General features: G+C 54.0%; 1 protein-coding gene across 2 annotated transcripts in view; it reads left to right on the top strand.

The window, feature by feature from the left end:
* The first annotated feature begins 100 nt into the window (after nucleotides 1–100).
* Nucleotides 101–11,634, top strand: part of LOC125627090 (NADH dehydrogenase [ubiquinone] 1 alpha subcomplex subunit 13) — a 61,403-nt gene continuing 49,869 nt past the window's right edge. The window contains exons 1-5 of one of the 2 annotated variants that reach the window (XM_048830873.2): nucleotides 101–257; nucleotides 2,107–2,185; nucleotides 2,470–2,541; nucleotides 3,804–3,873; nucleotides 8,326–8,573. In XM_048830873.2, the coding sequence (XP_048686830.1) occupies nucleotides 164–257; nucleotides 2,107–2,185; nucleotides 2,470–2,541; nucleotides 3,804–3,873; nucleotides 8,326–8,445 (435 nt within the window). In that variant the 5' untranslated portion in view covers nucleotides 101–163 and the 3' untranslated portion in view covers nucleotides 8,446–8,573. Of the gene's footprint in view, nucleotides 258–2,106; nucleotides 2,186–2,469; nucleotides 2,542–3,803; nucleotides 3,874–8,325; nucleotides 8,574–11,634 lie in introns of those variants that run through there. The other variant, XM_048830869.2, reaches the window with a different exon arrangement.

Here is an 11,634-nt window from a genome sequence, read left to right as displayed (position 1 = left end):
CAGCGCCGCAGGCCCTTTCAGGCGGAGGAGCCCGACGCTGAGGTCACGTGACGAGACAGCACGTTTCCAATATGGCGGCAGCGCAGCGTCTCGTCGTCACTTCCGGGTGAGCGTGGTAACGAGCCGGCAGTGACGTGCGCCTGCGCGCGGGGGGGGGGCGAGGATGGCGGCGGCGAAGGTGAAGCAGGACATGCCCCCCCCGGGGGGCTACGGGCCCATCGACTACAAGCGGCACCTGCCCCGCCGGGGGCTCTCGGGTCAGTGCGGGGGGGTGGAGCCCCCCTTCCCCGCCGGGGCTGTTACCGCCCCTCCCCCCCAGTCTCCCTCCCCTTCCCCCCCCCGGGGCTGTTACCGCCCCTCCCCCCGCAGTCTCCCTCCCCTTCCCCCCCCCGGGGCTGTTACCGCCCCTCCCCCCCAGTCTCCCTCCCCTTCCCCCTCCCCCGGGGCTGTTACCGCCTCTCCCCCCGCAGTCTCCCTCCCCTTCCCCCTCCCCCGGGGCTGTTACCGCCTCTCCCCCCGCAGTCTCCCTCCCCTTCCCCCTCCCCCGGGGCTGTTACCGCCCCTCCCCCCGCAGTCTCTCTCCCCTTCCCCCCCCGGGGCTGTTACCGCCCCTCCCCCCGCAGTCTCCCTCCCCTTCCCCCCCCGGGGCTGTTACCGCCCCTCCCCCCGCAGTCTCCCTCCCCTTCCCCCCCCCGGGGCTGTTACCGCCCCTCCCCCCGCAGTCTCCCTCCCCTTCCCCCCCCCGGGGCTGTTACCGCCCCTCCCCCCGCAGTCTCCCTCCCCTTCCCCCTCCCCCGGGGCTGTTACCGCCCCTCCCCCCCAGTCTCCCTCCCCTTCCCCCTCCCCCGGGGCTGTTACCGCCCCTCCCCCCGCAGTCTCCCTCCCCTTCCCCCTCCCCCGGGGCTGTTACCGCCCCTCCCCCCGCAGTCTCCCTCCCCTTCCCCCTCCCCCGGGGCTGTTACCGCCCCTCCCCCCGCAGTCTCCCTCCCCTTCCCCCCCCGGGGCTGTTACCGCCCCTCCCCCCGCAGTCTCCCTCCCCTTCCCCCCCCCCGGGGCTGTTACCGCCTCTCCCCCCCAGTCTCCCTCCCCTCCCCCCCCCGGGGCTGTTACCGCCCCTCCCCCCCAGTCTCCCTCCCCTTCCCTTCCCCCCCCGGGGCTGTTACCGCCCCTCCCCCCCAGTCTCCCTCCCCTTCCCTTCCCCCCCCCGGGGCTGTTACTGCCCCTCCCCCCGCAGTCTCCCTCCCCTTCCGCCCCCCGGGGCTGTTACCGCCCCTCCCCCCGCAGTCTCCCTCCCCTTCCCCCCCCCCCGGGGCTGTTACCGCCTCTCCCCCCCAGTCTCCCTCCCCTTCCCCCCCCCCGGGGCTGTTACCGCCCCTCCCCCCCAGTCTCCCTCCCCTTCCCTTCCCCCCCCGGGGCTGTTACCGCCCCTCCCCCCGCAGTCTCCCTCCCCTTCCCCCGCCCCCGGGGCTGTTACCGCCTCTCCCCCCGCAGTCTCCCTCCCCTTCCCCCGCCCCCGGGGCTGTTACCGCCTCTCCCCCCGCAGTCTCCCTCCCCTTCCCCCTCCCCCGGGGCTGTTACCGCCTCTCCCCCCGCAGTCTCCCTCCCCTTCCCCCCCCCGGGGCTGTTACCGCCCCTCCCCCCCAGTCTCCCTCCCCTTCCCCCCCCGGGGCTGTTACCGCCCCTCCCCCCCAGTCTCACTCCTTGCCCCTTCCCCCCGAAGCTGTTACCTTCTCTCTCCCCCCAATCTCCATCCCCTTCATCCCTCCTGGGCTGTTACCGCCCCTCCCCTCCATTCCCCCCCCCCGGGGGTGTTACCGCCCCTCACCCCCAATCTCCATCCCCTGGGGCTGTTACTGCACCTCTCCCAGTCTCCCTCCACTTCCAGGCTCTTACTGTCTTGCTCCTCTCCCGCCCCATGTCGACCACCGGGCTGTTACTGCCCTTGCCCCCATCGTCATGCCCCCCCCCCCCCCCCCGTTTCGAGGCAGTTACCACAACTTTTTATGAGGTACTGCCATTTGAGGGGCTCTGCTTACAGGGGGTGAGAGGCTAAAGGGAAGCTCTGACCCAGGACAGCCCAGTGAATTTCCCTCTTTCTTCTGGTAGGTTATAGCTTGTTTGCCATTGGCATTGGCAGCCTGCTCCTGGGTTACTACAACCTGGTCAAGTGGAACAGAGAGAGAAGGTAAATGTCTGTTGGGCATCTTTGTGTTCTTCCCCCGTATGCTATACAATGTGGCCTGACTGGAGAAAGGGGCGAGCATCCGCAGGCTGACTGGTCTCCTGTCTTTGTGTAGTGTGAGGATGTATTGCAGAAGGCTGGGAATTCTGGCTGATGTGTGTGTGACAACTGAGCGGTGTGGTAGTCTAGTGTTCTTAGTACAGGCGTTTTTGAAATGAAGATACAGAAATGGTCCTTTGGATTCTCAGATAAGAAATCCACTCTTCAAACCTTATCTTTGGTACCAGGCGCCTGCAAATTGAGGATCTGGAAACCCGTATCGCTTTGTTTCCCCTTCTGCAAGCAGAGTCCGATCGAAGGTAAGTTCATCCCCACCCTGAAGCTGATCATTTGGATTCAGGGTACCCGACTCTACATGCCGCCACATTTACCTGCCTTGCTCAGCCTTTGCTTTGGGGAGGGCCTTGTGGTGACTAACAGTCTTCTCCAAGGAGGGGTAATATTTTGCACTTGCTGGGCCCCTGTCATGGTTGCTGTACCACTGTCATACCCCTACTAGCTATTGTATAAAGACCCAGGTATACCTTAATATCTTGAACAGCTGTTTACTGTGCTGTTGCTGATGTCCCGGTATTTGTAGGGGCTGCAGACTCCATCCCCCTGCATAGGGCAATGCTGTCCTTTTTTTGCACCCAGAGAACCATGCAGGACTAGCTCTGCCTCACACTGCATGATGGGACTGGAGCTTCTGATTTGATGAACTGTGAGGGAAGCTTCCGTCCCAGAGGACTCAGCAGATGAATGTAAGGGGATGGCCTAGCTTCTTGTCCCCCTTCCATAACCTGACCCTAACTACTGGCCGTGAATGGCATGTGTTTGAGGGGATTGGGGTAGCAGCGAGTGAGCAGGCTGACGGGACCTGACTGGAAATGCCAAAGCTGGTGCATAACATGAGCTCGTTAATTTTGCTTATATGTTGTATCCATTCCCCCACACCAGCAATGTTCTGTTTTGTCTCTTATACTGGAAGCTCTTCAGGGCAGAGCCCAGTCTGTGTAAGGCCCATATCATTCTGGATGCAGACTGAAGACCTGTGCCAGCTGGTACCCTGGTGGGTCCCTGCATGTGAATCCTTTGGAGTCCTGCAAGGTTCCTTCCTGCATTGAAGGAACCCCTGTTAACAGAGACAAGGCACCACTTCATCTCTCCAAAGGGTGTTGACAGGTCCATTGCTTTGCAAGGCCTGAAAGTACTGCAGACCGCATGTGGAAACCGCTTCAGGAGCAAAATCTTTGACCACAAAAACAGTATCTCTTTGTAGCTTGAGGCCTGCTGTGCCAGGATTCTGTGCCTTATGAAAGGTGAACCTGGTTGTTGTCATCTGTAGAGAAGTTGGTTAAGGCTCCCCCAGGTACCTGTGCTAATTTCACTGGGTGTTTGTGGGTACTTCAAACAGAATAGTATACTGTTTAAAACGTGGCCCATGGCAACCTGATCGCCTCTGAAACTTAGGGCTAGCAGGGTCAGTAAAGATCCTCTAGTTTGACTTCTGCATGGTGCAGGGAAGAGACTGCCACCCAATGACTTCTGATCCAGACACAGGCTTTTCTTTCTGCTTAAGGACCCTGCGGCTCTTACGGGAGAATCTCGAGGAGGAGGCCAAAATCATGAAAGATGTTCCTGGGTGGAAGGTTTGTGCCTTGCAATGCTAGTAGCAAAGGGCAAGGGGGAGTAACATACAGTTTGGGATAGAGGGTGGGGTGGGAGGAAAGTTGGTGGAAGTTACTGACACCAGATCATTAGTGTTTTTGGCAATAGTGCATGAGGAGGTGACTTGTAATGAGTATCCCAAAGGTCACTTATAACCAGTGGTAGAAATTAATAATTCAAGAGGCTGGTTCAGTCTACCTTTTGGTTTTCTCAGCAGGCTCAGATAATGCGATTATGAAGGAAGGCATTAATGCCAGGTGGCCGCCTAAGGAGAGGGTATGAATGAGAGCATGCACAGCTGATACTAAGCAGGGTGGGACCAACACTTTATCCTAGTCATGCTGGGTTGCATTCGAGCCCTGATACATAGGACAGGAGTGAATGTGATTAGAGGAAAAATAGTGTTCTGTGCTGGGAGAGACTGGCATGTTCTGTGAGCCTACAGGGGAAATCAAGGGCTTCTCGATTGCGGTATGTTAATGCCCCGAGGGGATGTTTGCAGAACATGCAGGGTCTCAGCCTTGCAATGGTCACTGCTGTTTGAGACACCTGCTAAAGTTTTATCTGGGGAGCTCAAACTGAAGTCCTATTTATCCCGGGAGCAGCTACAGTGCAGTCAGCAGCAGGGAATTTTTCTTCAAATGTGTGTCCCTATGAGTGCTCCACGGTAGGATGCATGTGCACCCATGCGCTCTCCACCAGAGAATGCAGAGCAGTGTCTTTGGGCCGCACCTGCACAGAGCAGCGCCTCATGCCTCCAAACAACAGTATATAAGAAGGCACAGGGCCGCTGCCACTCAGTTCCCTTGCAACTGCCTGTGGCTCGAGATGGAGCCATTGCATGTCTGCTAATTCTCAGCTTCCCACATTTCTTAACCTAGCTATTCTCTTAGTTTATCCATTGCTTTGTTTAGTTATTTTATTTCTTTTTAGTCTTAACACTGCCTGTTTTTGGTCTAGTACCTCTCTGGGTTATACGGAAGACCCCAGGTTTTAAGCCCTGCCAGGCAGCTTTTCCCCAAAGTGATGGCCATTTGAGCTGCCTCCGCTGCCTCAGAGATGTCCCATCAAAGTGGAAGGTCTGCATGGGATTTAAAGGCATGTCTTGAAAGGATAGAGGCTAAACTGAAGTTCCTCCTAATGAAGCGCTCACTAGCTCCAGTGAGATCTGCTTCACCAGCCTGTACATTGGCCTCAATATCTCAGGCTGCTCCCGTGGCTGTTGGCAGCTTCAGCAGTACCTTTTAAGAAGAAACCAGGGAAACTAGGAAGAGGAGTAGGTCACCCTATAAATCCCACTCTAAGGAGTCCTCACATTCCTCGAGGGGTACAGCTGAGGCTCCATCTGGTGCCAGCTCCGAGACACCAGTACTGCACAGGAAGCAGCCTGTGGAGAATAGCCAGCACAGGGAGCCATCTACCTTGTACCCACGGACACCTCTTGGCGTCAAGATGCGCACAGGGCTCTTATTCACGCTCCGGTACCATTGATTTTCCTGCACCAGAGCTCTGAAGTCAGAGAAGTTCGTCAACAAGCCTCTCCATTACTGGGCTCACCACCTCAGCATTGGCATTCCCCCGTACAGCTCAGACTCCTGCAACTGCAATCCTCCCGGACTGAACTGCAGTCAGACCTCCAATCTTCAGTACTGGCACCTATGTCTGATGTACCAACCAGAAAGACCCCAATACCTACAAGTAGCACATCACTCGCAAGCACTTTAGGATCCTCCTCCCCCCCACCACCCCCTCAGTATCTTCTTTTCCTTCAGCACTGGGAAGCAACCGAGAACAGGAGGACCCATAGATGGAGGAAAGCTCCTCCCCAACAGCAAAGTCCTCTTCAACCCCAGGTAAGGCAGTATTTCTCCCCAACCCTGTCTCCTCAGGGGTCGATCAATTCTAGAGTCTATTTGGCACTAGCCCTGTTTCAGTCTCTGGGCCTTCTTATCAATCAGAAGAAGTCTGCATTGAGCCCAGTTCAAAGAATAGACTTAAGCAGAGCCGCTCTAGGCATGCTGTCTCCTGAAAGAGAGATTCTCCACTCTGTCCTGTCTAATCTTGGTGATACAACACAGCCTGCAAAGAACTGCAAGAAACCAAGTACAATTCTTGGGCCACATGTTGGCCTCCACCTTTGGACCTCGGATTCCTTCAGATGAAGTTACAGTCTGCATTTGCCCTCAGTGCATCACAGTACCTCAAAAAGTTCTGGACTCTCTCAGGTGGTGGAAGAACCCACTGAAGTGTGGAAACCCCATTCTCACATACCTCCCACCCTCAAAGATCCTCACAACAGACACTTCTCTTTAGGGATGTAGGGTTCACCTCCAAGGGGATCCAGCCCTGGACAAGTAGTTTGCACAAGAGGTCATGCTCCACATCAACATTCTGGAGCCAACAGCAGTTTGATATGCTTGTCAAAACTTCTTTCACATCACACCACACAGGGCCACTCAGTCAGGATAATGCAGGACAACAGGACAGCAGTGTATTCTAATAACTGACTGGGTGGAGCAAGATCACAGTCCTTGTGCGCAGAGTCGCTAAAGCTGTGGAACTGGTACATTTCCCATCAGACCGATGAGATTTTTGTCTGCAGCTGTATTCCAGTAACCTGAAAGGCTCCCTGAGCAGGAACTTCCATCAGGACCACAAATAGGAGCTCAACGATTCTGTCATCCGTAGCATCTGCCAGACCTGGGGTATTCCAGAAACAGACCTCTGCCAGCCCAGACAATGCAATGTCATCTTTTCTGCTCCAAGGGAGGCTACAGCTACAACTCATTGGGAGATACCCTGATAACACTGTGACCTTGATAACACTGTATGCTTGTCCACCTCTAACTCTAATTCTCAAAACCCTAATCAAACCACATCCGAGCTAGAATTATCCTCCTAGTGCCATACTGGCCAAGGCAATTTTTGGTACTTGAACCTCCTCCACCTCTCGGTGGCAATGCCTTTCTGACTTCACATCAGGAAGGATCACAGAACTCTGGGACCCTGATCCCTCCCGACTTCTCCCTGAACCTGAGAACGTAGTCCCTGGGTGGTTCTCGAGTCAGGAGCTAACCTGTGCGAATAAGGTTCAGTTAGTTCTCCTATCTAGAGCAGGAAATCTAGTTCCCCAAAACGTCCCTTCAGAAGTGGGAACGTTTTCATTTCTGGTATTCTCTTCACTCTTCTCAAACCTCAGAGGTTCCACTCTCCAAGATCCTAGGCTACCTGTTGGATTTAAAGAGACTGGGTCTATCATTGAGCTCACTCATAGTGCTGTCACAGCCTTCCATGAACCCACTGAGGGCTCCTCAGTTTTTCCCCACCGCTCTATGGGGCCAGATTCCTCAAGAGCTTAGATAACTTGTTTCCCCTTGTAGGAAACCTGGCTCCACACTAGGACCTTCATTTGGTTCTCAGAGCCCAGAAGAAACCCCCCATTGAACCAATGACCACCTGTTCTCTCCTCCCACTGCCCCTCAAGACTTGGTTCCTCATTGTCATTATGTCAGCTAGATGAATGGGAGAGCTTGGAGCTCTCAAGGCAGACCCGCCATTTACTTCCTTCCCTAGAGATATGGCTACACTGCATCCCCATCCTTGCTTCTTTCTGAAGATCTCTTTAGAAAGCCATTTTAATGAAGAGATCCGCCTACCAGTATTCTACCCAAAGCCTCATGCCTCCAGAGAGGAGACTAGCCTATGTGTGCTAGATGCCAGAAGGCTCCTTGCCTTCTATCTTGACAGGACTAAGACTTTCCGGCCCTCTTCTAGGCTATTTGTATCATTTTCAGAGAGGATGAAGGCGCAACATATTTCTACCCAAAGACTGTCAAAATGGGTTCTGGGTCGCATTTTAACTTATGAATCTGCTAGGGTGCATGCAGTCCCCTCCTAGAGTGACAGCACATCCCAGCAGAGCTCCGTCCACAACTGTAGCTCTACTGAAAGCGTTCCCGTAACAGAAATCTGTAGGACTCCACCTTGGTCTTCCCTCATATCTTTGCCAAGCAGTACGCCATCTCACCAGCTTCCAGGGATGATGCAGTCCTCTGAAGCATCTTGGATTTGCCTCCGCATTGAGTTACTGCTTGGGAGTCTCCTCCAGTGGAGCCCCCAGAGGGACATATACTCCAAGAAGGAGAGTTTACCTATCTTGTGGTAACTTGAGTTCTTTGAGGTGTTTTATGGGTGCTGCACCTCCTGTCCCCCCTTCCCCTCTGCAGTGGAGGCTCTGCTTTGTGCTCAAGATGAAACTGAGTGGCAGCAAGTCCGTGCCTCTTCATGTGCCCTCATTTGGAAGCTCGAGGTGCTACTGCACAGACACGGGCCCCCGGATGCTGCTCTGCATTGTTTAGGTGAGGACACAGGGCTGCAGGGATCCTGCTGTGGAGTACTGGTAGGAGCTGCAGTAACCAGCTCTTTCTCTCTAGGTGGGGGAGTCTGTATTCCACACTGACCGCTGGGTTCCTCCGACATCAGATGAGCTGTATTACCTCAGGCCTATGAGTGAGCTGGACAACGAGAAGTTTGGCTTGCAGTGGTATGTCTGAAGCTTGGCCAGGACTCTCCCCAGCCCGCTGGTTCCTCCAATTATTGCACTGGTAGCATTATCTATGTCAGATGCAATGCTCAAAGGCCATGTGTTCCAAGTGTGTGACATTAAACAGTCTGGTGGAAATGTGTGTGTGCATTTATTTCCTAAACAGCTGTCTGCACTTCTTCCTGGGCTCTTCATCCTTGGCACGAAGCCTCCTGCTTTAACAGGCTGTCCTGGTGCCACGCTCCCAGCTCTGTCCAGCCCCATTAGCTACCTTTGCCTTCAATTATGTATCTCTTGGGGAGAGGAGATGTGGAGAAAGGATGATGGGTGTGTGTTTAAGCCACTGGGCTGGGACTCGGGAGAGCTGGATTCATTTTCCCAGTGACCCCGTGGCTAGCTCCTAAATCTGCCCCCTAATCTGTCCTTAGGTTCCCTGTCTGCCTCCCCATCCAGAATGTACAGATAATTCTTCCTTTTCCAGGCTGGCCTATTTAGAATGCAGTATCTTTGGGGCCATGGTCTCTCACTAAGGGTCTGGGCAGCAGTCAACATATTGGGGTCCCATCCCCCCCGCAGTCAAGGCCTCCTGATCTTGCTTATTAAGAGAGAGAATGTGAGAATTGACACATGCCCACACACACACCCCTCCCTAGCCATGGGGATCCCAGGGCTTGTTTCAATAGCTCAGTCTTCCCAGCTCCTAGAGGGGAGAAGGTCACATTTCTAGTGTCAGAAAGGATCAGTCAAATCCCAAGTTATGTTCATTTCTTCCGTATGCTTTAAAAACCCAGCACGTGTCCGTCCTAAGGCTCAGTGCGACCAATCGTAGCCGCTTTACTGGAGGGGGAAATGAAAATGGCTGTGCTACTGGAAATCTCTCTCTGCCACTTTAAGGGGCAATTTTATTTAGCAGGAATAATCTCGACAGATGTCCGTGCAGGCCCCAAAATGAGCAATTCTCTTTGTAGCTGATGCCAAGAACCCTTGTCTATGGGGCTGGGGTGTAGCTTTTGTGATGGGTCTGGATCCTGCTGGCAGGTTGGAGAGGAGCTGACTCTATTTCTTTGAATTAAGCAATTCTTCCATTGCCCCATGGCACCTTCTCTTAAGGGGTTTTAGAAGCTTTTTGAAAGCAACTTTAAAAAGCGGATAAGGGAAGACTTTCACACACTGGCGCTAGACTGTGCAACTCACTGCTACAAGCTGGAAGCCAAGAGATTAGCGTTGATTGGACATTAATTTGGGATCTTTTTATCCCAATAGCTACAGCTTTGGAAGAGCTGGAAACCCTCCTGCTGTGGGACATGAGCCCCAATCTCTAGTGGGGATCAGGAAGAGCTTTTCCTTGGGGGTAGATTAGCCCTGCAGGGTGCCTAGCACTTTCCTCTGAAGTTGCCGGTGCTGATGGATAGGGGGCAGGATGGACCCTGCACTAGAAATTCCTACATTTAGAGATACACAGGCATTGCTTCTACCATGTCTGGCGAGGAACAGGGCAGAGCAGCATTACCCAAGAGTCTGAGACAGGAAATGGGGAGGGGATCTTTGCAGCAGGACTGCAGGCAGTCATTCCGGCTTTGCAGAGCTGGAGGAGGAGCTGGCTGTTGTTTCCCCGGGTGCATTGTGCAAACAGGAGGCAAGGAATTGTGTTTGCGGGCTTGTCCCCTGAGCATTCACTTACAGCCTTGCGCCACCAGAGGGAGACGAGCAGGGCCTGCCTTTCCTGTGCAGCAGGGCCAGATGTGGTCTGCCGAGCAGAAACTTGGCAGGTGTGCTCAGAGAATCAATAGGGCTCTAGCCAGAGCAGCACGCTGGCACAGGCTGGGCTTTAATTCTTTGAGAGTATTTCCTGGAGTCCCCCATGCTCCTTCCCAACATGCTATAAAAACTCCATGGGGTTTGAAAATATTTACTGGAGCTCTGCTCCGGACAGCTCTGGCTGAATTGAAACCCTGGGTGCAAGGGTGCATCATAGGAGCAGCGTTGATTACTTAAACTGCAGATGCTTTCATCAGTCAGAAGGTCAGCTTGTGCCTTGATTTGGCCAGGATCCACTTGGCAAAGCACTATAAGACTTCTATCTAAGGAGTGGTTGCCTGCCCCTCCCCACACACACACACCCTCACAGCTGTGTGGTTGCTAAGCAATACAAGCTGGCAGCTAAGATGCTGTGAAATAGGAGCAAAGGGGAGACATGAATAGGCATTTTAGAAAATGGGAAAAGGCCAGTGTAGCACCAGGTGGACGTGGAGGGACTCATTAAACAGGATCTGACAGGCCCCTCTCACGTACCCAGGGTGATAGAGGGGAGCCTGGTATCCACCTTATTACACCTGTCAGTGTTCTTCACAACCCTGAGAAATGGATTAAAACCCCTTCCCTGGGGTGTTAAAGGGCAGATGGCATTAAAAAACACAGAGGTATTTTAAATCTCCTTAGCTGTGTTACCACCATCACTTGCAATTATGGCACCAGGGAGGAATTTCCAGTGGTGTTTTCCTTGTTAACAATTCTGCTTTGGAGGTAAAACTTTAAAAAGTGTCTGGGTCACCTAGGCGTCCAGATCCTATTTTCAAACGTGTCAGTCTCTGCCTGTGCTGAAAAGTGTTTGCCAGGAGAGCCATCCTGGCTTACTAGAACTGCATTAAGCTATCCCAGGACACCCTCCTCTTGGGGGAGCTGCTCTTACCATGCCGAAGAGTTCTTTTTGCTTAACCCAGTTCCCCAGAACGTCATAATGGCACTAGGACTTCCTTCCCAGCGTAACTGTAGCTACACGAGGGCTTCCGCTGGCACAACTATGGTTACGGGGGGTGACTTCTTTACCCCCAACCCTAACCCACACAGCTATGCCAGTAAGGGTATGTCTGCACTGGAGCTGGCGGCGTGATCTGCAGCGAGTGGAGACATGCCGGTGCTAGCTTTAATCTATCTAGTTCACTAAAAATAGCAGAGAGGACACAATGGTGCGGGGCTTCACTGTGGGCTGCACAATCCCACCTGACACACCCACACCCACACCCCTCCCCATTTGTGCAGCCCATGCTGCCTGTTCCTCACTGCTCTTTCGAGTGAGCGAGCTGGAGCATGGCTAGCAGGAGTACGTATACATGAGCTGCCAATCACATGCCCGGCTTCAGTGTAGGCAGACTTAAAACAGTGACTTCAGTGAGACTTTAATCTGAGTGCCTAAGTCGCT

The sequence above is a fragment of the Caretta caretta genome, chromosome 25 (assembly GCF_965140235.1).
Source record: "Caretta caretta isolate rCarCar2 chromosome 25, rCarCar1.hap1, whole genome shotgun sequence".
Lineage (NCBI taxonomy): Eukaryota > Metazoa > Chordata > Testudines > Cheloniidae > Caretta > Caretta caretta.
This window is presented reverse-complemented; position numbering and strand designations above follow the sequence as displayed.